Genomic DNA, 26,915 nt, shown 5'->3' with positions numbered 1-26,915 from the left:
CAGCGGAGATGTTGTGTACTGTTTAGCATCTTTCCCACCACGAGACAACTCTGTACTGCAAAGTGTGCATGTTGCGCGACTTGAATCTCCCTCTTTCACTTGAAAGTACTGCCACACAACACTCTTTCGGCTCACTGCTTCCATTTTCGATTTCGACTGCAAGCATAATGGAGGCTATCTTCTCCTAAACCAGCGGTTCCCAAAGTGGGGGTCGCGACCCCTTTGGGGGTCGCGGAGGGACTCCAGGGGGGTCGCGGAGAGACGGGACTGTTTGCATCTCATCTCATTATCTCTAGCCGCTTTATCCTTCTACAGGGTCGCAGGCAAGCTGGAGCCTATCCCAGCTGACTACGGGCGAAAGGCGGGGTACACCCTGGACAAGTCGCCAGGTCATCACAGGGCTGACACATAGACACAGACAACCATTCACACTCACATTCACACCTACGGTCAATTTAGAGTCACCAGTTAACCTAACCTGCATGTCTTTGGACTGTGGGGGAAACCGGAGCACCCGGAGGAAACCCACGCGGACACGGGGAGAACAGGACTGTTTGCATAACACAGAAAAAAAAACGGGCATTGGAATGTTTTGAATGGCGTCGGAATGTTGGTAATGCGTCAGCCGGCAGAGAGTCATTAAATCAGTCTATAGAACCCAATCACCCCCTTTCACTCCATAATCGCTCCCCGCCCTCCAATATGAATTTCATTCAGTGTATAGCTGCCACGGTCATTAGAATTCAATTGCTCCCTTTCACTCAGTAACCGCGCTCCGCCCTTGAATATTAATTCAATATTAATTCGATATTGTTGTTGTTGTTGTTGTTATTAGCAAACCCTCCTCCTATGAATACAAACTGTATAAAACAGGTCCCTATTTTGAGATTCAGAACAAAACATCGGACGGCGACTTTATGACAACATGGACAAGTTTCTACGCGTGCTTCCTACAAAACGCAAGGCTGCTGCACAGGACGAGTTCCCATGCACTTCGGCAGCGAAGTTCCCTTTTGCCACATCCTACCTCTGTGAGGTGGGCTTTTCTGCAGTGGCCTCCATCAAGACCAAATACAGGGCAAAGTTGAACATTGAAAACGAACTAAGGGTGGCGATCTCACGGTTATCACCAAGATTTGAAAAACTCTGTACTGAAAAGCAAGCACACACAAGTCACTGAAGAAATATTCTGATGTTCTGTGTAATGTTCTGTTTTATTATGATGTGCAATGCTCTTTTGTGGATAATGCTCTTCTGTGAATAAAAAATAGCAACTTTAATATCCGTCTGATTATTATTATTATTATTATTATTGTTATTATTACTACACTACACACTGCATAATGGGTGGTGGTGGTGGGGGGGGGTCGATGTCAGGGGGTCCCAAAAATATTCTGAAGTCCAAAAGGGGGTCCCCAGCCAAAAAGTTTGGGAACCAAACATTGATGACGTAATCGCATGCACGTGCGCCGCACGTAGGATTCGGTTCGGTCAGCGCTCTAGGGTTCGGCTGAACCCGAACCCCTTTAAAAAGGCCAAGATTCGTCCGAATCCGAAACCGAATCTTGGATTCGGTGCAACCCTAGTCCAAACACTTGCACCCAACGCACTGTATAGGTCACATAAACACCTCTGTTAGTCTGAGTTGGTGTGTCCCAAACCACAGAAATGAAGTGGACCCTCTGTGGTGTTTTAATGTGCGATTATTTATTCTGTTTATGGAAATCACTACTAAAGAGTTGCACTAGAAAGTGAATTGGGCTTTTTAGGCAGAAATGTGAAAATGATGCATTTCTGGCACACACACTGTGGTTGTTGTGAAACATTTTAGCATGTTCTCCTTCCTGACCTCCTTGAGTGCAATAGTAACTGTGATAGTTGTGACATGTCTGAGTGAGAGGTGTGTGTGTGTGTGTGTGTGTGTTATCATAGACACTGCCTCAGATAATAAGCGGGACTGAGATCATATGGGTCACGACACACTCCAGACACCCATCATTACGGTCACTGGGCAGCTCATCCCTAAACACAGCATCACGTTGGTGATCCTGGCTGTGCTCCAAATCTGCTTTTCAGGCGTCGCCGTCTTAAGTGTTGTTTCAGTGTGTAATTACCTTGAGTGAAGTGTGTGATGACACCTTGAACTTTTTCCTCTGTGCGTGGCTCTGTAGAAATGCAATCTTGCACTGTTGCGTTCTGTTCCGTCTTCTCAAATAGTATACAGAGCAATTATATTGTTAAACCCGAAGTCATTTAGGATTTGGCCTGTTTGTCAAGACTTGGGGGAGGGGAATCCCAAATATTATTTACGTTAATTCTTTAAAAAAAAAAAAGTTTTTGGTAATATACTTCATATCGTTGTGGTGATTTCGAACAACCTTAATACATTTTTCATCCAAATTGTGCAACTCCTCTGTATATACACTACCGTTCAAAAGTTTGGGGTCACCCAGACAATTCTGTGTTTTCCATGAAAAGTCACACTTTTATTTACCACCATAAGTTGTAAAATGAATAGAAAATATAGTCGAGACATTTTTCGGGCCATTTTGAGCATTTAATCGACCCCACAAATGTGATGCTCCAGAAACTCAACCTGCTCAAAGGAAGGTCAGTTTTATAGCTTCTCTAAAGAGCTCAACTGTTTTCAGCTGTGCTAACATGATTGTACAAGGGTTTTCTAATCATCCATTAGCCTTCTGAGGCAATGAGCAAACACATTGTACCATTAGAACACTGGAGTGAGAGTTGCTGGAAATGGGCCTCTATACACCTATGGAGATATTGCACCAAAAACCAGACATTTGCAGCTAGAATAGTCATTTACCACATTAGCAATGGATAGAGTGGATTTCTGATTAGTTGAAAAGAACAGTGCTTTTCTTTCAAAAATAAGGACATTTCAAAGTGACCCCAAACTTTTGAACGGTCGTGTACGGTGCGTGTCGCTGGTTCGTATGACTCGGACCGACCAACCGTTTACGCATTTTGCATTTTTTTCATCGTACACAGCTAAGAAAAACTAAGATTATGCAGCCTGATGAGTCATGGTTCATTTTTACTTTCACCGATTTAAATCTTTATCGCAATTCATCATCGCACGATATATTGTTGCATGCCTAATAATAAACCAAGTCCTGCCATTTTGTTGACCTGTTAATTGAGTTGTAGGTGTGTATAGAGACTGAAAAGTAAACATTAATCTTACTCATTAGTTATTTGTATATTGCCAGGCAGTTAGCACGGCGTTAATATTTAATATTAATCTCGTCTTTCTGTCGGTCTCTCAGGCTTTTAAGGACGAGCTGGAAGGCCTGATCCAGGAACAGATGAACAAGGGAAATAACCCAGCCGGCCTCCTCGCCCTGCGCCAGATCGCCGACTTCTTCATGGCTAGCTCCGTCGGAGGATACCCCACCTCCCCCCTGAGTGAGTAGCACAGTGGAACAGTATGTACAGTGGGGCAAAAAAGTATTTAGTCAGCCACCAATTGTGCAAGTTCTCCCACTTAAAAAGATGAGAGAGGCCTGTAATTTTCATCACAGGTATACCTCAACTATGAGAGACAGAATGGGGGGAAAGAATCCAGGAAATCACATTGTAGGATTTTTAATGAATTAATTGGTAAATTCCTCGGTAAAATAAGTATTTGGTCACCTACAAACAAGCAAGATTTCTGGCTCTCACAGACCTGTAACTTCTTTAAGAGGCTCCTCTGTCCTCCACTCGTTACCTGTATTAATGGCATCTGTTTGAACTCGTTATCAGTATAAAAGACACCTGTCCACAACCTCAAACAGTCACACTCCAAACTCCACTATGGCCAAGACCAAAGAGCTGTCAAAGGACACCAGAAACAAAATTGTAGACCTGCACCAGGCTGGGAAGACTGAATCTGCAATAGGTAAGCAGCTTGGTGTGAAGAAATCAACTGTGGGAGCAATTATTAGAAAATGGAAGACATACAAGACCACTGATAATCTCCCTCGATCTGGGGCTCCACGCAAGATCTCACCCCGTGGGGTCAAAATGATCAGAAGAACAGTGAGCAAAAATCCCAGAACCACACGGGGGGACCTAGTGAATGACCTGCAGAGAGCTGGGACCAAAGTAACAAAGGCTACCATCAGTAACACACTACGCCGCCAGGGACTCAAATCCTGCAGCGCCAGACGTGTCCCCCTGCTTAAGCCAGTACATGTCCAGGCCCGTCTGAAGTTTGCTAGAGAGCATTTGGATGATCCAGAAGAGGATTGGGAGAATGTCATATGGTCAGATGAAACCAAAATAGAACTTTTTGGTAAAAACTCAACTTGTCGTGTTTGGAGGAGAAAGAATGCTGAGTTGCATCCAAAGAACACCATACCTACTGTGAAGCATGGGGGTGGAAACATCATGCTTTGGGGCTGTTTTTCTGCAAAGGGACCAGGACGACTGATCCGTGTAAAGGAAAGAATGAATGGGGCCATGTATCGTGAGATTTTGAGTGAAAACCTCCTTCCATCAGCAAGGGCATTGAAGATGAAACGTGGCTGGGTCTTTCAGCATGACAATGATCCCAAACACACCGCCTGGGCAACGAAGGAGTGGCTTCGTAAGAAGCATTTCAAGGTCCTGGAGTGGCCTAGCCAGTCTCCAGATCTCAACCCCATAGAAAATCTTTGGAGGGAGTTGAAAGTCCGTGTTGCCCAGCGACAGCCCCAAAACATCACTGCTCTAGAGGAGATCTGCATGGAGGAATGGGCCAAAATACCAGCAACAGTGTGTGAAAACCTTGTGAAGACTTACAGAAAACGTTTGACCTCTGTCATTACCAACAAAGGGTATATAACAAAGTATTGAGATGAACTTTTGTTATTGACCAAATACTTATTTTCCACCATAATTTGCAAATAAATTCTTTAAAAATCAGACAATGTGATTTTCTGGATTTTTTTTTCTCATTTTGTCTCTCATAGTTGAAGTGTACCTGTGATGAAAATTACAGGCCTCTCTCATCTTTTTAAGTGGGAGAACTTGCACAATTAGTGACTAAGTACTTTTTTGCCCCACTGTAACTGAAGCGTTGTTGTAAAGTTTTTGTTTTTATTTCTAGTTCATTAGTATTAGAATGTAAATGCATTAGAAATATATGCCTTAGTCTTTACTAAGTGCACTTCCTAAAGTGCATGACTTTTTCTCGTGCTGCAAGCAGCCGCTGGGCGTTGCACACTTCCGAGGGGAAGTTGAAAAGGGCGTGTTTGCAATGAAGAAACTTACCCACAAGCAGGGCAGTGACTATTTGCCTTCCACAGGTCACGCACGTTAATTCTTCTTCGTATGAATTGAAGGAGGAAACCATTTACTTTGGAATTTTGGTTGTAATCTAATCTGAATCTGATGCAGGTTTCTGTTGGTTCTGCCTCCTCAGGTCTGGGCATGGTGTCCCCCATCAACGATGTTTTCAACGCCGAGTCCGGCTCCATGGTAAAGGGTGAGAAACAGGCGCGCTGTAAAACGGCCAGCCTCTACCGGCTCGTCGATCTCTTCAGCTGGGCTCACTTCTCCAACGCGTACATCACCGTGAGCCTTGATTTTTTTTTTTTATACCGTAGCTTCATCACAGTACTGTGTGTCTGGCTGTAACCTTCAGGAATTGGCTAACTGGTCAGCAAATTTATTTATTTGCTAATTTATTACTTACAGTATATGTAATGCCCGTCTCAAACTCATGGTTGCGAAATCCATGACGGGAAAAATCCGAAATACCAAAGGCTCAGGTCCGTTATTTTCAAACGCATCACAGCGCAGATTGTGACGCGTTAAAATTTTGTTAACGTGTGATATATTTTGGGGAAAATATATCTGCTGGTATGACCACCGCTCGTGCTTGGACCCCTGATCATGAAAGCAAGACTATAGAGCTACTGTAATAATAATTAAAAGAATTTTGGTGGTATACAGGTGATTTGTCATACAGGTTGGCAGTCATTTATAGAGTTTATGCCCCGTCAGGGTTTGAACCCTTGAACCCCAATCTGGTGCTTGGATCCCTGGAAAAATGGCTTGTATTGTATTTATACGCTTCAGAATCAGGAGCTGATATTTATTCCAGTTGGCTGTTTACAATAATTGGGCTTAAAAACCAGAGGTGGACAGTAACGAAGTACATTTACTTGAGTACTGTACTTAAGGTGTTTTTTTTTTTGGAAACTTATGGCTAACTTCACTACATTTGCAGGGATGAGAATTTTCCGCGGATCTGCGGAATTCCGAGCTTTTCCCGATGAAAATGTCATTTTTGTGAAACGTGTAAATCCGTTGAGAAAATTTCGGGGGGTAGGGGTTGGCGCGAGGCGAGGCTTGTGGTGGCACAAGTAGGCAGGACCGACTAGGGCTGGGTATTGATTAAAATTTTTCGATTCCGATACCCACGGGCGATTGCTCGAAGACAACGAGGGAGGCTCAGCCTCCTCTAAAAAATGCCCTTATAACTTTAATGTGTGCGTGAGTTTCTCCCCCTCGTGACAGCGTGATGCAGCGCAGCCTCAGTGCACTTCAATGGCATTGGGAGCTCTGCGCTTTCAATCTCAAAATGCAAGACGATTATTGGACAAATACTGCGAAAATGCCCGCCTACGGACTCCCACGGACTCCCAGCCTCAATGGACTTCAGTGGCATTTGGGAGCTCTGCGCTTTTCAATCTCAAAATGCAAGACGGTTATTGGACAAATACTGCGAAAATGCCCGCCCACAGACTCCGAGCCTCACATGGGAGGGACATGGCAGTTTCCGCGAGGAGACTGGTGATTGGTGAAAGCGGACGGATATTTTCTTTGATTGACAGCTCGTTTCAACTATAGACAGGCAGCGGTACAGTGTTGCCAGATTGGGGGTTTCCCGCTCAATTGAGCGGTTTTAAGTGCATATTGGCGGGTTTTGAACATATTTTGGGCTGGATAACGTCAGCAGTATCTGGCAACATCAGTTCAATCCCATGCGGATTCGCGAGTGCTGTGGTGTATTGTAAGAGATCAGCTTACATTTCGATTTCATTCATTACATACGGTTTCTACCAGCTTTTTTAGTTTGTATATATTTTCATTGTAAATATAGTGTTGTCAAGTTTCCTATCTTAGTTCCAGAAATGTAGTTTATTTGAGTGACTGAACTTGAACTTGAGGGGGCTAGTCAGCTAGCAAGAAAGCTGCACACGGATGCCAAGCATTGCTGATTTAATTTTGGCGAAGCCATTTGCCAGTCTTCCTTTCGAGGAAAAAATTAAAATTAAAGAGCAGGGTAGACCAACGCCTCAAATTGACTTGGTGAAAAAGGTAGGGAATAATACTCGTTCCTTTCAGCTCTCCTGGTACGAGAAAGTGAATTGGCTAACAGCAAGTGACCCACATCAACAACAGTAAATAGGCTACTTTAGTAATATGTCATGGATGGACCAAAAATATAGAATCTATTTAAAATGTTTATGCTGAGTATATTATATTGGAATATATATTTTAATGGATATGAATTAAACACAGCTACAATTTAGAAAACATTTTTAAACAAAAACACAGCCGAGAACATTTCACACTACAGACCTGGATTAAAAGTGAAGGGTTATCAAAATTGTCAATAAAACATTTCTCAGTCAAAATAAGTAAAATATAGGGAAAGTGTCATTGAATGAAATGTGTGGCACCCAGCTCTACGTTTGGCTCCCCAAGGTCAGTGCTTGTGCCTATTCCAGAACACTCTGCTGTTACTGCTGAGGTTCCTGACAAACAGCTGCTTTCAATAATGATCAATTTTTAAACAACATGCCACAATTTTAAAATATAAAATGTTAAAATATACCCCTCCCCCCCAACACCACCATCATGTATATTGGACAGTAGGCTAATGGGCCAAAAGAACCTGTTATTTCACAGTTTGTGACCCTGCCAACAATCAGCCAGATCAGAGGCAAGAGTATGGGCAAAATTGATGTGTTTTTTCTTTTAAAATCTGGAAATATCGTAACCGACCAGCCTCCCCTGTTTGAAAGACTACCAGCCGCCACTGCCGATACCGATACCTTCATTTCGATACCGGTTCCTGAACGGTACCTTTTTCGATTCCTAATTTATAATAATAATCCTGGAAAAAATGAAAATTTCATTACACATTCTGTTGCACATATTGGAGTATATTTATTCAAGTTATTTCCAGTGCAAAAAGAACACCAACACACACGCGCGCCAACGTAATCAACAGTTTTTCTTCAAGAAAATTAACATATCGGCCTTCTCAGAACCACTCATCCGCGGTTACAGCCACATCCCTGACGTCTTTCAATTCTGTCTTGACCCTTTCCTTCTCAGCTGCATCCCAGGCAGGTATGCATGTGTTTGCCAGCATGTCTCTGCTGGGGGGGCTGATCTTATCATCTACCTAATTGACAAACATTAGACAAAACATCAAAAATAACATAGTTACGCTCTCATTGCTTAAAAACACATCACTTAAAATACATCTAGGCTTAATTTAGATAAAGATAAAGGATTACAGATAAATATAAATGAAGGATTTATTCAACAACATCCTGTACAGCCAACTTACCTAAACCACGGAGTCTCCATTGTAGAAAAAGGCAGTAAACCTTTCACCACAAACTGTGCCACTGCCCTGTGGCACTCGGCTTGTTTTTCTTTGGTCATTTTGGCCTTTTCTGCTAGTGTGAATGGATTTACGGTAGCTGCCTGCCTTTTCCTCCTCACATCAGGGACCTGGGCAGAGGCTGTGAAGGTTTTCTACGTTACGTTTTTGAGACTAGGGGGAGGTGATTTTTTTTTTTTTTTTTAAATAACACTCATGCACGCGCGCACACACGTAGGCAGCCTACCCAATGATGGAGCACATTTTAAAAGCTAGCATTTAGATAACTTTTCACTTGGCTAGTTACATAGCCATTAAACAAAGTTAGGCGCTAATATCTTACTGTACCGTTAGCAGAGATGCCTGCTAGTACGGATTGGCCGTATTTTGTACGGAAAAGTTACATAAATACGATGTTACGGCAAACAGTGTTATTCTGTACGGAATTATTATAAAGTCTTAAAAAATTCCAGTGAGTTGTTTTTAAATGTCCAAGCGACTTTTTCAATCCATGCGCGATTCAAGGCTATTTATTTTTACGACAACCGCGCATGCTGTGTGTGACGTGCAGATTCCGCACATTTGTTCGCGCTATTTTCAATCCAGTAGAATGGCCGTGCGTTACACCCAGTCAAAAGGGCAATGGATACACGCACTGCAAACTGTGTAGAACTGACATTAACATCACTCATGGTGGTCGCGATGACTGCACGCGGCATGTCAACTACAAAAAAAAACAACATATGGAGTATGCTGAAATGGCGAGTCAGGCGGAAAGTAAATCTGGGGGTATCCAGCAGTTTTTTACGAAATCTGTGGATGAAAAGACACGGAACGTGACCCGTGCTGAAGCGGTGATGGTTGACCCGTGCTTGGAGTTGAACTTGCCAATTAGTGCCATGAAATGTGAGTTAAACTTATTCAGTTTCTTTTTACATGTCTGATTTTTATTCACTGAAATATCAAACACTGGCTGTACTTCTTTAATTCAAAGTCTTTTCAGTGTTGCAAGCGCAAATGTCCATGTAGTCTGATCAAAAACAGAATTTTATGATTAGTGCTGTTGGGATTGTGGCAAAAAATTGATCATTCCACTGTTTTAAATACAATTATAAATGTCATTTTATTCAGTGTCTCTTCTGAAGCATTATGCTGAAGTATTTATATATTGGGACATTAAGATAACAATGTCGGACTCTCTTTGGCATGAAATAAGACATTTTTTTAAATTTTATTAGAATCCGTTAACAGGTAGAACATTTTGCCAGACAATATAATATACCGTATTTTCTGGACTATAAGCCGCTACTTTTTTCCTAGGTTTTGAACCATGCGGCTTATACAAAGGTGCGGCTATTCTGTGGATTTTTCTTCCACCCCTAGGGGCGCTCTAACCGGAAGTAGAATCAAAAATAAGATAGACGAAAAATCAATGCAAAGAAGAATTAGCAGATCTTTAGCAGATAGAACACGCACGACAAATTACTAACTGGTAATTATTTTCAAATCCAGCGAAGATGATTAAAGTGACTTGTGGTTTCAAACACAGGAGAAATGAAGGTAAATAAATACCGGTTATTTTCTCTTGGTTCCGTTCCGTTTTAATCAGCAAAGTTGCTGCCGTGTTAAAAGGCACTGTTCGGAAAGAATCTGTTCAGGTACATACATGTACATTTACAGTACAAAATCGTTCTGTACATGCAGTAAATATCTAATTTTTCAACATAGATATCTGCGGCTTATAGCCCGGTGCGGCTTGTATATCTTTTTTAAAAAATTTTTTTAAAAATAGAGCGGATGCGGCTTATATACAGGTGCGCTCTATAGTCCAGAAAATACGGTAATACTTTTGAGGAGTTACATTCAATACCAATGATTGGTAGTCAACCGTAATGTCTGCAAACAGGGAACACTATTGTATTTATAAAAATGTGATCTATTGTATGCTCTAGAAATTTGTCGAGTGGAAATTCAGTTGAGATGGCTGCTCGCGTTTTGTTTATTCAATTCACACAAAACAGTTCTTTTTAATAATTTAAATGTTAAACATATTGGTATATACACCTCTTTATAATGGAAATGCGCATAAATTAATGTTACTGAAAGTCATTCCAAAATACTGAAAAATTTTTTCAAGAATACTGAAATTCAAAATTTGGGGTAGGCATCTCTGCGTTAGCTATACATAAACTTACAACAACCTAGCTCTTACCGTGACAAACAAAGCAGTTCAACGGAATTCACGGAACAACTTACCAGATGAAACATCAGACACGACGCTGTGCTCGGTACTTTCAGATGAATCCGAGTCTGGTGGTAAAACGTCCTGCAGAGAAGTCGGGGGTGGCGAAGGTGCAGAAGTTGGTGTGCAAGAGAAGACGGTGCAACTCTCCGCTCTCAGATTTATTCCATGCACCGTCAAATGCTTTAGGAAATTTGAAGTGTTGCCTGAATTGCAGGTGATGCTCTTGTCGCATATATTGCACCGCGCAGTATTGTTCTCGCTCTTGCTAAAATATAACCAAGCTTTCGACTTCGGCATTTTGTAGCCATTGACGACGCAACAAAGTAGTGCCCCTACAACATGGGAAACCATGCTTTTTCATGCACGCGAACGTTTCAGCCAATCACAGGTGGCATTATTGGGTCATAAGCATGCCGGCACAGATCAGAGCCCACTCCACTTTACACGTGATTAACCTCTGGGAACCAAAACGTGGAACCGAAAGGCGAGGCATGTTTCAATACCCAGAAGAACCGTAACATTTCGGTCGGTGCCATGAAGGAACCGAATTTCGGTGCCCAGCCCTAGGACCGACCGACCGCCCGCCAGCATCTTTCGGCAACGCTCATCGCAAAATTAGTTGCAGCTGTGATAACGGAAATCGTCATTGCTTTCTTCAATATTTATGCTAACGACAACTCGCGACGATTTCCGGCAACGATTTGGCGCTAGTTTCATCTCACTTCTACAATTCACGGAGAAACAAGCTATACGTACGCGGTTTTGATCACTTCTTAAGTTCTAGTTATTTTGGTTAGTTTTCAAAGTTACTTCGCCAACATGGCGAAAGTTTTGGACCGCAAAAATGAGGATCGTGCCAGGGAAATCGAACGGGATAAAGAACCGTTTCCGATGGGCATGGCTCGATGGTAGCGTTACCATGCAGATAGGGACGCAAACTGTGACGACGCGCCTGACGGGACGTATCCGAAAAGTGGACGTGCCGGGAAAGGTTCTGTGTATTCTGTGCTCAGATATGATCAATTATGGAAACAGAGGAGCTGGAAACATCCAGGAGCACATCAAAACAAAGAAGCACAAAGGTACGTTTTACTTAAATTGTCAAAGATCGATTCAGGAGGAATCTAATATATCGTTACGGTCACCTCCATTATCGCTCACGATGTATATAAAAATTATATCTATAGGGATTTGTTATCTTAGTTTATAAACGTTTTAAACCATCATTGAATTTGAAAACATTTTATTTATATATATATATATATATATATATATATATATAATAGTGCTGTCAAAAATGTCGCGTTATTAACGCGTTAACTTGACTCAATTTTAACGGCGATAATTTTTTTATCGCGAGATTAACGCTCTGTGACATGATGCCACGCCCCGCACAGCCAGAGTCTTCTGCCCTCCCCCGAAGAGCCACGGTGCTCGGCTTAGGTTTCATTTTCCCATCGGCGGCTCCAGCCCCACTTTGCAGTGGCTGTGACAAGACGCGTTATGCTCTGCAATAAAAAAAAAAAAAAACTTTGGTACAACCAGTGTTCGAACTATGCCGATATTTTCGGGGGGTCCCTTATTTTCCCTTGGGGGGTGCTTGCGCTTGTCTCAGAGCGCGGCTCTCCATCGCGCGCTCACTTCGGATATGCAAATGCTTCCCGTTACACACGATTGCTATGTCAATAAACATCATTTTGCCAATATTTTAGAGACCCCCCCAACATTTCCCAAATCGTGTTTTCAAAGGATCTCATGTCTGTTTCAGGGGATCTCGGATCCCCCAAGTACCCCCGTAGTTCGAACGGTGAGCAAGCCCATTCACTTTTTTATGCTGATAAGAGAATTTACAATGGTTTTTCATGTGACAAAAATGTGCGATTAAATTGCGATTAATCACGAGTTAACTATGACAGTCGCGACATTAATCGCGATTAAATATTTTAATCGCTTGACAGCACTAATATATATATATATATATATATATATATATATATATATATATATATATATATATGGGAAAGTTGGCAGACATTTCAGAGTTTTTTTGTTTTGTTTTAAATGTCCCATTCTCATCCCTGCATTCGAAAGACAAATATCATACTTTTCACTCCACTACATTTCTATCAAGGTCCTCGTTACAATGAAGCAGCTTTGAAAGCGGATGTTTTTTCTTTTCTTTTCTAAAGCGCAATTGTTTTTTTCGCAGGTGACGCTGAGACAGCCGATCAGTCATCACTAGGGTCACGTCACGTCCATAGACTGTATAAAATCACGTTCAGTGATTTTTCTCAGCAGCGTTATTTAACACGATCAGTTGATGGCAGAATGGAAGGAGGCGGTTCTTCTGGAGAATGCACGCACCCATGGCCCATGAACCCATGTTTCAGTTTTCTGAAAGGATTAATTCAAGATTCATTTCGTTTTAAATGTTTGCCAAAAACAAACTGCATCACGGCCTACAAAAACGCAATGTGAAGAAGCGTGTTGAGGGATATAAACGCTTTATTCCAAGAGAAAGCTTGCAATGAAGTTGTCTGTGCTTTTAGAGCTAGCGATAACATAGCTATGCGGTCTGGTTAAGACCAATTTATGCTGACAACGCAGTCCTCGCAGATGGCGTCTGCATAGCCCCCCCACCTTCGCAGACGCTCTGCGCACACCTCCCAAAAATTGTGACCACCGCAGAAGCCTCGCAGACAGCGTCGCAGACAAGAGGGCTCTGATTGGTCCACTCTACATCCGCTGTACACGCACTTCCGCTTCCCTACTTTCCCGGTTTGGTTTGTTTTCACGACCGCCATTTTTAAAAACACGAGCGAAGATGGAGCAGCACGAAGAGCGGTTGATCGAGGAAGTGAGGAAGTACGGACATCTATACGACTCCAGTTCTAGTCATTATAAGTAACCGGAGGATAAACACTCCACTAACCACACCCACCAACTACTCCTAGCGACTTCGCGCCCCCTTGCGTTGTGGCGGTGAATAATATCGCGCACGCCTATTACTCCCCGCTCAACGATAAATTACAACTGTCTGCGAAAAGCTATCTGCGAAAGCCTTGTCACAAGAGCATGCAGAGGCCCTTAGTCAAATGACTTTCTGTGGATTTTCCCGCCAAGTTGCCGTCGCCTTGTCCACGGCTAGCGTTTACACATAGCTAGTTCACTTGGACACTGTTAGTTAGCATGTAAAAACGGAGTTACGCTAACATGAATAACGTTAACTTATCTGAAGCCCTTTCAGAAATATGTTTTAGCATAATCTTGCCAAATAAACAATGTAGAAATCTTTCTTTTCTAGTCGCGTTTGCTAGTTTGTCAGGTGGAGCTTCACTGACTAGCTAGCTTAACGTTAAACCACCATGATGGCGCAGCGTGCGTTCATTTTCTGAATTCACATTCCTGTCTTTGGTAACGGCGTTAGGTTTTGTAAGCGTTGCGGCAATAATACAACAATGCGTTGACTGACAGAAAATGTACTTTTAATACTTAAAAGCAAGTACTTTTCACTTAAGTAAAAATTTGACTGGACAGCTTTCACTTGTTTGACCAGTGGGATCTGTACTTTGACCTTCAGTAATGAAGTTGGGGACTCTGTCCACCTCTGTTAAAGGAACAGTCCACCGTACTTCCATAATGAAATATGCTCTTCTCTGAATTGAGACGAGCTGATCCGTACCTCTCCGAGCTTTGCGCGACCTCCCAGTCAGTCAGACGCAGTCAGACGCGCTGTCACTCCTGTTAGCAATGTAGCTAGGCTCAGCATGGCCAATGGTATTTTTTGGGGCTGTAGTTAGATGCGACCAAACTCTTCCGCGTTTTTCCTGTTTACATAGGTTTATATGACCAGTGATATGAAACAAAGTTCAGTTACACACTCAAGAGTGCAGGTATCAATGCGCTGCCGAAGCGCGCAGAAGGTGTTAGTACGCCTGTCATTATAGTGCGGACTTTCCATAGCATAGAAAATCGCCACGTTTCAATTTGTGTAACTGAACTTTGTTTCATGTCACTGGTCATATAAACCTATGTAAACAGGAAAAACGTGGAAGAGTTTGGTCGCATCTAACTACAGCCCCAAAAAATACCATTGGCCATGCTGAGCCTAGCTACATTGCTCACAGGAGTAACAGCGCGTCTGACTGACTGGGAGGTCGCGCAAAGCTCGGAGAGGTACGGAGCAGCTCGTCTCAATTCAGAGAAGAGCATATTTCATTATGGAAGTACGGTGGACTGTTCCTTTAAAAACTAATCGACATGAAGCGTCTTGCATGATCCTCTCAAATCAGATCAAACATCTGATGGAGCTGTTAATATTCTCGATTGCTGAACATGTGGGTTAAATATCATGGTATATTGTAGAACTGATTTATCAGCTCATTCCTTTCCCTCGACCAGTTCAGGCTCATGTGACCCTGTGATGCTTTCGGAAAAATAGGACCAGGAACTAAAGGGATTTTTTTTTCCCCCTTCCCCCTCCCCCCCCCAGGCGCTCAAGAGGAAATGAAAGGCACTCTATATTTAGTTGTAAAACAACCCTACTGCTGTTGTGTGACTGAAGAAATGTGTGTGTGTGTGTTGTAGGTTCGTGTCAGTAAGGAGCAGGACCACATTCTCATCATCCCCAGAGGGCTGTCATTCGCCGAGGCTTCAGCTTCTAATCTGGTACACAAACACAAGTGTTTTTTTTTTGGTTTGTTTGTTTGTTTGTTTGTTTGTTTGTTTTTCTTCCATCCCTGTGAGGACCTTCTGACATAATAATGAGCTAAACCTAACAAGTAACCAGAAGGAAATATTTTGTTTGTCGGCATTTTCAAAGTAAAAGCCGTAAACACACTATTTTGCACTATGAGGACCGGGTGATTTGTAAGGACATACACTACCGTTCAAAAGTTTGGGGTCACCCAGACAATTTTGTGTTTTCCATGAAAAGTCACACTTTTATTTACCACCATAAGTTGTAAAATGAATAGAAAATATAGTCAAGACATTTTTCTGGCCATTTTGAGCATTTAATCGACCCCACAAATGTGATGCTCCAGAAACTCAATCTGCTCAAAGGAAGGTCAGTTTTATAGCTTCTCTAAAGAGCTCAACTGTTTTCAGCTGTGCTAACATGATTGTACAAGGGTTTTCTAATCATCCATTAGCCTTCTGAGGCAATGAGCAAACACATTGTACCATTAGAACACTGGAGTGAGAGTTGCTGGAAATGGGCCTCTATAGAGATCTTGCAGTCACGTGACCGGAATGTAAACAGCCGCCATCTTGTCGGTAAAAAAACACATCTGAATACTGCTGCACTTGTGTACAGAATGGCTCAATTTCAACCGACGGACTACACGGCTCATTTTTCTAATGAACAGATAATTAGATATATGTCTAAAATAAACGATCTACAGATTAGTGACCCTTATCGCTTACCGGACGGAGTTTTCACGACCGTGTCAGTGGATGTTGAACTGCCAGCGGAATACCCAGACGTGTATAATTACCTCATTAACTTTCCCTCGCTGTTCAGTGGTGAAGCACTGCGTGCTTATAAATCTCTGGACAGTTATCTTTACAGATATTCGGGATTTGTCAGCGACTCGGGCCCCCCCTCAGATGTGGCATCTTGTAAACAAGAAAATAACAATCCTCATTGGACGGGTAAGTCACTTAAGTATTTAGTATAGCACTGACCAGCCGATTATAGAATAAGGTAATTCCAGCTGTAATTCCAAATCGTCCGTCTTGTTTACCATGGATCTGGCGTTGGAGAGGTAGAGGCTTGGCAGTGGAGATTTGAGTGGCTGTTTTCTGAGCTTAGTCAACAGGCCGGCTCTGCAGCCTCGCTTTTGCTTCCGCTCCCGACACCACCTCCTTCGCCTGCCAGACCTGATGATAATCCACGGAGACCCCGCTGGTCTCGCTGTCTCGTCCGGAATGTTGTGCATGCGATGGAAAATCGCTACAAACCGTCATTTTCTGCTGGAAACCAATGTCCAGTAAGTCCATACGGTTGTAGTGGATATTGAAGTCCAGTACAGACGAACAACACGCAAAAATACACACAAAAAACATAAACGTGCACAGGTAGGGAGAGCTTGTAGCCGCAGCCATTGTAGTAGAATTGTGTATATAGTCGGGTTTTCCAGAAGAAAAGGTAGAAGCAGAACCAGAAGTAGAAGGCGGAAATATGGCGTTTGACCGACAAGATGGCATTTGTTATAATCTGGATCGGCTGTGACGTCACATGCAAGATCTCTATACACCGATGTAGATATTGCACCAAAAACCAGACATTTGCAGCTAGAATAGTCATTTACCACATTAGCAATGTATAGAGTGGATTTCTGATTAGTTGAAAAGAACAGTGCTTTTCTTTCAAAAATAAGGACATTTCAGAGTGACCCCAAACTTTTGAACAGTAGTGTATGACGCAGTCCTATCATTGTGGGGACCAAAATGGAAGAAAGGTCCTCACAATGACGCGGTCGAGTTAAATGTCTTTCCAGCCACCTGGGCTGGGCATAATGTGCACATGCACAGATCAAGCCGTGGGGGGTGGGGACACCAGTCCCTGCTTTAACACGCATTGAGGTCATTTAAAAAAAAAAAACTGTTACGTGTAGCCCTGCTTGTAACCTTGAGCAGATTGTAGCTGCGTAAGAACCATCGAATGCGTCACACTTGCAGCTCCTTCCTTAAAAATGCCTGGTTTACAAAGTCATATTGTGGTTCTCGCTACGTTATAATAAGTGGCTTAAGGGCAATTCCATGTAAATGTCAACCTCACCATGCAAAAATAAAGCAACATGTAATACATCAAAACCACTCCCAGAGATCTCACCTAGGCCTGTATTTTACAGATGTGAATAAGTTGAACCAATTTGTAACCAACCTAATACGTCACTGTCAGTCTTTCTTTCTTATAATGTAAACCCCAAGCTAAAATCAACTTTGATCATGTACAATTCTATATTATTGCCACAAGCCACAGAAATGTATGCTAAAATCCACAAAACAGCAAAACAATAGCCATCCTAAATATTATTTAAGAACTTTGATAGTTTTAGCTGATATTTAGAGAGTTTTTCAAAGGGTTATGGTGGTGAAATTGCTGATTTTCTAAACATATGCCATGTCTATTTCAGACGCGTCACATCCATAACGGAATTTCGTCACATCCATAACGCTGACTTTTCCTTCCGAAACTCTGCATGAAATACAAAATATTTTAAACAAAGATTTTTTAATATTCACCTTGGACCCCTCTATCAAACGGATATCTCCATTTCGACATTAGGTTTACAATTTCACAGAGTTTGATAAAAACGTACAGTCACCCAAGAAAAGTGATACTTTTTCTGTCACATCCATAACGCATCTTTTATTGGCGTTTTCTGGCATGCCCTAGATGTACTATGGGAATTGTTCTTGTTCTATCACTTCTCCAGTATGGTACAGCCTTAAAATATGCAACACCTGTTTAAATACTGGGAGACAATAAAACATGCACTGGGTCATTTGTTGCCATTTTGAGTTCAAGTGTCACATCCATAACGCTGGAATTGCTCAAGTAACAAATTTCCCATGAATATCAAGCAGGAAATTGAAGCGGGTGATTTTGGGCCAGATCGCGTACCGAGGCATTTGAGCATTGCAATGTAGATTATTTCAGCGACCGATTCTGTTACTCGTACGGTGCTTGTTCGGGAACTTTCTCGTGTCATTGCAGCTGTTGCTGTTTTGGTGAATTCCTGCACATCAGCTGATAACACTGGAACGCAGTGTGTGAGCCTCGGGCACTTAACCTTGACCCACGTTCCTTGTGTGCACTCGTTCACTGCACTAATTCAATAGTCATAATATCAGCAGCGTGCAAGTCCGAGTTCACCAATAAGAATCCGTCATTGTTCACTGAAAATGGAACGGGTTGTTTTTTTTTTTTTTTAATGCAGGTGTTTAGCCGTTTTGTAAAACCTGACCCACAGTGACCGTTTGCGCACGGTGGTTAGATTTTCGAAGCTGTTCGTTCATTCAGTCGTCCGAGCTGGTTTGGTTTTGCCTGCCTTCAGAAAGAGAAACCATCGTCCTGATTGAACTGAACAGAAGTGAGACATTTCTTCTCTCTGAAGCGCATAATCCATCCAGCGGGTTACATAACGCCGTGTGTTGGTGTGTGTGGGGGTGTAGATGATGCTTATTGAGCTCAGGGCGAGCCTTTTTGATGCCCAACTGCTGCACAGACGTTGTTGGTGAATTATAGAAGGAATAAAACATGACCGGACGTAGCGATGGAGGAAAATAATCCACGACCAACCGGAGTTCCAGGAAACAACCCTGACGCTGATTATTTTCCAGTCCCGGTGTGTTTTATCCCTGTGATGACCTGCAACAGACGTACAGTTGAGTGCAAAAGTTTACACCCCCTTGAGTTTATACTGCCGTTTTCACCATGTTTTGTTGAACGCTTTCCTGTCTACGGGAACATTTTACAACAGTCGCGTCTCATTCGTCGGTTTTCGTTACGGGCGAGCTCAAAAGTTTGCACGCCTCTTTTAAATTTTAAGTCAGGGAAACACCAGAGCTGAAGATTTACCACCAGCGTGTCTTCCGGAAACTGATGTAATCAGGGTTTCCACGGAGTCTAAAATTTGATAATCCTAATTTAAGGCCTTAAAAAGTCTAAAATGCGAGCATATTTTGCATTGTAGGTCTTTTTAAATGTAATTTTGTGAAGTCTTAAATCCTTACGTCCATCTACCCCATTCGCTTTTTTTTTTTGTTAAGTGCGTTGGTGATATTCATAATTGGTCATATAGGCTAGGCCTACTTAGTGTCAGTAGGCTACGCTGCAAACTACAAATGAGACACAGTGGAATCCGGCGTCTAGCCCGGTTGGCATGGTGATGCACAGGGCATGGCACGCGCGCGTTTGGACAGTAGAGCCTAAAAGAAGTGAGGGAGATCGTCACCTTGTCCTCTTTAGTCCAAATGACACGGCGTCCCTGATTTCCATAAAGAACTTCAAATTTTGACTCGTCTGACCACAGAACAGTTTTCCACTTTGCCACAGTCCATTTTAAATGAGCCTTGGCCCAGAGAAGACGTCTGCGCTTCTGGATCGTGTTTAGATACGGCTTCTTCTTTGAACTATAGAGTTTTAGCTGGCAACGGCGGATGGCACGGTGAATTGTGTTCACAGATAATGTTCTCTGGAAATATTCCTGAGCCCATTTTGTGATTTCCAATACAGAAGCATGCCTGTATGTGATGCAGTGCCGTCTAAGGGCCCGAAGATCACGGGCACCCAGTATGGTTTTCCGGCCTTGACCCTTGCGCACAGAGATTCTTCCAGATTCTCTGAATCTTTTGATGATATTATGCACTGTAGATGATGATATGTTCAAACTCTTTGCAATTTTACACTGTCGAACTCCTTTCTGATATTGCTCCACTATTTGTCGGCGCAGAATTAGGGGGATTGGTGATCCTCTTCCCATCTTTACTTCTGAGAGCCGCTGCCACTCCAAGATGCTCTTTTTATACCCAGTCATGTCAATTAGGGGTCGACCGATAATTGGCCTGGCCGATATATCGGGCCGATATTCTGCATTTTTAGGGTTATCGGTATCGGCCATAATTTCCACCGATATGCCGATAGCATGCCTTTTTGCAGCCATTTCGTTCCTAACGCGACTGTCACTGGACGTCCTTCCCTGCACTCGCCTCTGAGCTCAAGAACACGGTCCCGCCCACCACAACATCTGATTTGTTTGGCACAAGCGATATAGCCAATCAACACGCGTAGCTAAACGCTGTGAACTGTTTCAAGCCGCCCCCTCACTCCGACTTCCGTTCTCTGAACAGACTCTTAAAGGAGCAGCCGCTCCATTTAACATGCAGAGCAACTGTGCTTCCTTCACTACAATATAATCCTCCTAAATTGGGAATATTAGGCTTGGGCATTAAAAGCATTAGAACGTAGACGGGTACTTGTTAAGTTGTTCCATAATAGGGAGTGATAGCCGACTTTGTTTGATTTTACTTTTTAAAAAATGCTGCAGGCAGCTCCCTACACTTGATTTGTTATTTAAAAACTACTTGAAGTTGGTAAGTCTTACTTAGTTCTTAGTGTAAAAGAATCCAGAGTGTATTTTCATTTATTTTCCACTGAAAATGGTGAGCTGTAATATAGTAGGGAGTGATTTATTTTATTGGTGAATATTTTTTTATTTTATTTCTCATTTTATTCTAACTAATGTTTGACTTTATTGTACAAATGCTGCTGGCATCTCCCTGCACAAAATTTCATGTTCAATTTTACAATTAAACATAGGCTACATTTCATGGATATGAAGGTCTGTGTCAGTGTGTGCTATGTTTAATTTCATGTGAATTATAATGTTTACATTTATCGGTTGCACATATCGGTTATCGGCATCCCAATTCCATAATTATCGGTATCGGCCCTGAAAAAAACATATCGGTCGATCCCTAATGTTAATGACCTATTGCCAGTTGACCTAATGAGTTGCAATTTGGTCCTCCAGCTGTTCCTTTTTTGTACCTTTAACTTTTCCAGCCTCTTATTGCCCCTGTCCCAACTTTTTTGAGGTGTGTTGCTGTCATGAAATTTCAAATGAGCCAATATTTGGCATGAAATTTCAAAATGTCTCACTTTCGACATTTGATATGTTGTCTATGTTCTATTGTGAATACAATATCCGTTTTTGAGATTTGTAAATTGTTGCATTCCGTTTTTATTTACAATTTGTACTTTGTCCCAACTTTTTTGGAATCGGGGTTGTAGCAAAATGGGCAAATGCAAGTTTAACGACTGCTGGCTTGAACGCGGTGATTTCGTAGACTGGTTAAAACGTGTACCAAACAATCCGTTTGAGGCGTACTGCACATTGTGCAAAAGAACACTCAAACTCGGCGCCCTGGGTGTAAAGGCACTGGAATCGCACGCGAAAGCGGAGAAGCACCAGGCTGCCCATAAAAGTCTGCAACAATCGCATGCCATCACTCAGTTTTGTTCACCGTTGTCAGGTCCAAGCACATCTCGAGACGCTAACTCCGTGCGAACTGTAACGTTACAACACGCAAACCGTACGGAATCGAACGCCTCATCCTCAAGTGATTTGTGGGATGTCTTTGGCTCCACTGCAGCTTAGTTCCTCATTAATGCAAGAGCGCACCCTAGGGATGTAATGAGTTCATTGGTGAATGATGATAAATTTTATTTTGAAAGTAATTCAGGCTCTACCAATTTTTTTTTTTTTGTGCGGCATAAGTCTTAAATTTAACCTGTTATGGTCTTGAGTCTTAAATTGAACTTGTTCAAGCCTGCAGAAACCCTGGTGATCAAGTCAGTCGCTTATTTTTATTATTTTCCCGTTCCCTCGATCTGCAGGTGAAGGTGAATATCCTGGGCGACGTGGTGGATCAGGGCTCCACGAACCTGCGCGTCGACATGGTCGGCTTCAGCCCGCACGCCGCCATCTACTCCATGAGACCGGACGCGCGCTGCCTCATCCACTTGCACACCCCAGCCACAGCAGCCGTGAGTATCGTCAAACTGGCGCTGTGGTGTCGCCACATGCATGGATTAAAGTTTTCCGTCGTGTGACGGATTTCCGTCAACTGAACTCTCCCAAGGCCAAATGTGAGGTCGGTGCTGATCCGAGGAGAATTAAAATGCCGGGTGGTTGGGTAGAGATTGGGTTATAACACTGATGTGTTGCAACACCATCAACTATCAGCAGGGTTTATTTAACTTTTTTGTTTTTGAGCCATGCTTTGTGTCGTTCATTTCCTATGTTTGATCATGTTTAAACGTTCGCTGTCTATGGTGCGGCATTAAAAAAACCTGCGCTGTCAAAATTGGCAAAATATATTCCCATGTGCTTGGCGTGCTCGTGTCTGACCATTTCTGTTTTGTATTAAATTAAATCTTGCCAAAATGACTTGGTTCAAACCTGGACATTAGAAATAGAGCATGTTAGAAAAAAAAAAAAAACGAAAAAATAAACCCCGGAAAGCCCGCTCCTCTGCTTCAGCCAGACTTGAAGACCCGACGGCATACCTGTCAACCCTCCCGTTTTTCCCGGGAAATCCCTTATTTTGACTTATTTCCCGCTGTCTTCCCGTTTTTTTTTTATTTTCCCAAAAATATCCCGTATTTTCACATTATATAAAAGTCGGTAGGTCCAGAATTCATGACGCGCCTCTGACAGGAGTTTACAGCAGGAAGTCGCGCCATGAATTCATGTCCCCGCCCTCTCAGGCATCAGTAATTACAGAACTCCGTCCGGAGGCGAGGCTGAGCAAGTGATTAGGTCCAGTGTTGCCAGATTGGGTGGTTTCCCTCCCATGTTGGGTGGTTTCAAGTGCATTTTGGCGAGTTTTGAACATATTTTGGGCTGGAAAACGTCAGCAGTATCTGGCAACACTGATTAGGTCTGAGGTGAAGATGGCGATGCTAATAGCCAAGAAAAACATTAGCCTCTCTTTCTTTGATGATTTCAACACGTGCGTGGCTGGAATCTTCCCAGACTCTTCCATCGCAAAGAAATTTTCCAAGGGAAAACGAAAGCCTCCCAAATAATCAAAAGGTAAGCTACACATGTTTACATTAAGTATGTCCTGGCTAAGACCTCATAAATAGCCTAGTGTAAACTAATTGGTGTATTAACTGTTTTATCCACTCATTGTCTATTTTATTTTCTATCTGAAACTTACCCATTTTAAATCACTCTTGGTTTAATATCTTATATTACTCTCTCTTTATTACATCTATCTATCTATCTATCTATCTATCTATCTATCTATCTATCTATCTATCTATCTATCGTAAAACCATAATAAATTGCAATGGAATTGAATTTCTTGACTGCTTATATAATGACCTTTCTTATTTTAACATGAGATACGTATTTTAGCCCTTAATTTTGGAAATAACTGGTACCACTGAAAGCAAATAAAAATAAATGTATAGTTTATTCACAAATGCACTCTATAAACCATAAGCATATTGAGTTTGGGTCTTGGCTATCACCAACATGCACCAGAGTACAGGAAATCGCAAATACTAGATAGAAAATTGCCCCCCATTCAACTACACACCCACTTTTGGTGAAGGGTATGACTTTCCGAAATTTTCCCTTATTTTGAGTTAAAAATCTGGGAAATATCCCTTTTTTTCAAACCTCAAAGTTGACAGGTATGCCCGACGGTGCAATGCTTGCAGACTGTCAGAAGTAATTAGACCTAATTTATAGCTAACAAATCAGCAGACGCCGCAACAATTATTATTTTCGTTAAGCCAGTGTGTAAGGTATGTTAGAACCGTGCCTTATAGCCTACGTTATTCCAATTTAAAGGACGTTTGAGGAGTTGGAGGCTGCGAGCGCAATGATGTTCCGACACGCGCTAAACTTTATTCCCTGAAAATCATACACCAGCGTTCAATGCCCCAAACAGTCAAAATGTCTAGAAGGCTACGGTTAAATAATAATCATAGCCTACTAAGTTAAATTACGTCAAAACATCTGTTTCTGGCCGATGAAATGATGGAGGAAAATGAGAACGAACGCAAAGTAGATAGCAGCCAACTTCACGCAATCTTTTAGGGAACTTAACACTCGTGTTGGCCACAATATTTCTCTTGAATTGTTTTTGAAGTTGTATTCAACACAAAGTAAGGTCAAATTTTAATTTAAGCGAAGATCCGAACTTTTTTCTATATTGACGTCGAGCAGAGGAGCATGTCGTTCTGCTTTCGGTTTCGGCAGCATGGATGCGCTTTACATGAAAGAAGGCACTGATGTGTCTGCCATCGATAAAGGTGTAAAAAAACAAGTGGAGGTGGGCTTGGCTGTACGAAATGGGTGAAAACGGAAAGCCGTTTAGTTCATGGTGCAAAAAACTAAACGTTCCAGGCGCTTGCATTTGTGTGGTTTGCCACAAAAAAATAATATACGGAAGCAATGGAAGAAAGTGCAATACATTGAATATATTAATCCATTAATTAATTGATAAAGTTATCAGTTCTAAGTTAACCATTCTCAGAATTTCATCGAAATTCCCCCCCCCCCCCCCCCCCCCCCCCCCCCCCCGTAAATTTTCAGTCAAATAATTTTTTTTGCTTTAATCCATGCACATGGCATTCCGGGAGTCCCGAAACCCACCCTCCTGTTTGTCTGCGCAGGTGTCGTCGATGAAGTGCGGCCTGCTGCCCATGTCTCAAGAGGCGCTGATCCTCGGAGACATCGCCTACTACAACTACAACGGGAGTCTGGACGACAAGGAGGAAAGGGCGGAGCTTCAGAAAGCACTCGGACCCTCAGCCAAGGTGCTCAGACAGGCTACACACTTTTAATATTAAGAACCGGTCCACCATCGGGACCTATTTGTTATCCTCACAACAAAGACACAATCGCTACGTTCACACTGCAAGGCTTAATGCTCAATTCCGATTTTTTTGTGAAATCCGATTTTTTTGTGAGGTCGTTCACATTAACAAATATATGCGACTTGTATGTGATCCTCAGTATGAACGAAAAGCGACCTAAAAGTGTTCCGCATGCGCATTGCAGGATACGACGACGTCACACGCAGTGAGCATGGCCAGTGTTTACGGAAGTAAAACCGCCCGGTTGCGGTATGACCCATCCAATCTAGCTTGAATAGCTGCATCCCCCCAAATGGAAATCAGCTCCCTAACCTCTGCGTCCTTCCATTGAGAAGATTCAGAACCTTCACAGCCCGAAGCGTCCCTCGCATTGATGTCATGTGCAGGGGCGCAGATACGTTTTTTGAACTGGGAGGGACAAAAAACTGGGGGGGACAAAGCTGCCAGCAAACCAACCCCAACCCCGATATGCCTGTCAAACTTGTTGTTAGTAACCATAGCAACCAAGCTCGAGCTCGCAACCTGTGCAGTCTGCGCAGCTCAACCAACCGAATATCAGTCTTTGTTTTGTTTTATGTGAGTTGTTGCAACTATGTATACACTGCCGTGCACCTCAATAAACCGAATGGTAATTAGTCTTTTGATTTTTCCGTGAGGTTTGCCTTATGCAAAGAAAGACAGCATAGATGTTTTTTCCTCCCTATAAGTGAGGGGGACCGAACGAGGTGAATTTAAATCTGACTCGTCCCCCCCTCTATCTGCGCCCGTGATTATGCGCCATGTTGTTGTAACTTTTTTGAGAGACCCGACGCCTACTTCAGCGCAGAATAGTGACGTTTGTGGCTTGTTGATGACGTGTAAGTCGGATGAATGCGACCTGGCGGTTCAGACTGAAGTCGCATATGAAAAGAGCGGATAGGAATCGGAATTAGCACCACATATCCAAACGGCCTGGGTCGGATTTGAAAAAATCGGATCTGTGTCGTTCATATTGTCAATAAAAGATCGGATACAGGTCACATATGGGCGAAAAGATCGGATTTGAGTCACTTCAGCCTGCAGTGTGAACGTAGCCAATGTTGACACTCGGACGAACGCTTAACTGTAGAAGAAATGAAATGCAAGTAGGTTTTTCAATTTAAAGTTTTAAAAAAAAAAAATGATGTTGCAAACACGCAGGATTCTGTTGCACGCTAACGCTGCTGTTCTCCAGGTGCTCGTTCTGAGGAATCACGGCATCGTGGCTTTAGGAGAAACCATCGAAGAGGCTTTCCTCTGCATTTACAATGCTCATTATGCCTGCGAGATCCAGGTGTGTGAGTGTGCTTGGTGCATATTGAGGAAAGGAATACATTTTTTGGGAACAAGGGAGCTTTTGGGTGGTGCTCGCTTCTTCAAAGAGCTGTTTGAGGGTTAAGAATTAGTTTGAGGGTTCGGGTAAGGGGTGGGGTGAGGCGTGACGGTTAGGGTAAAGGGCTAGGGAATGTATGATGTTGATGAGTCCCGACAAAGATACAAGTACAGGTGTGTGTGTGTGTGTGTGTGTGTGTGTCTTCACTGCAGAAGGGATGCGCCAGTGTGTGCGGTTATTGAACTGTAGAGAGATTTATGGGAATTTTCTGCTGATCAGGACAGATCCCCATTCT

At 42.6% G+C, this 26,915-nt stretch overlaps 1 protein-coding gene across 6 annotated transcripts in view; it reads left to right on the top strand.

Annotated features, from left to right (window-relative positions):
• The window catches only part of add3a (adducin 3 (gamma) a), a 212,462-nt gene that overhangs the window by 168,315 nt on the left and 17,232 nt on the right, over positions 1-26,915 (top strand). For all 6 annotated transcript variants that reach the window (XM_060911619.1, XM_060911620.1, XM_060911622.1 and 3 more), the window contains 6 exons: positions 3,291-3,429; positions 5,411-5,562; positions 15,447-15,527; positions 22,270-22,419; positions 25,066-25,209; positions 26,483-26,581. In XM_060911619.1, the coding sequence (XP_060767602.1) occupies positions 3,291-3,429; positions 5,411-5,562; positions 15,447-15,527; positions 22,270-22,419; positions 25,066-25,209; positions 26,483-26,581 (765 nt within the window). The remainder of the gene's footprint in view (positions 1-3,290; positions 3,430-5,410; positions 5,563-15,446; positions 15,528-22,269; positions 22,420-25,065; positions 25,210-26,482; positions 26,582-26,915) is intronic.

This window comes from Neoarius graeffei, chromosome 27 (assembly GCF_027579695.1).
Source record: "Neoarius graeffei isolate fNeoGra1 chromosome 27, fNeoGra1.pri, whole genome shotgun sequence".
In the NCBI taxonomy this organism is placed as follows: domain Eukaryota; kingdom Metazoa; phylum Chordata; class Actinopteri; order Siluriformes; family Ariidae; genus Neoarius; species Neoarius graeffei.
The sequence above is the reverse complement of the archived record's forward strand: the minus strand, read 5'-3'. Positions and strand labels throughout refer to the sequence as shown.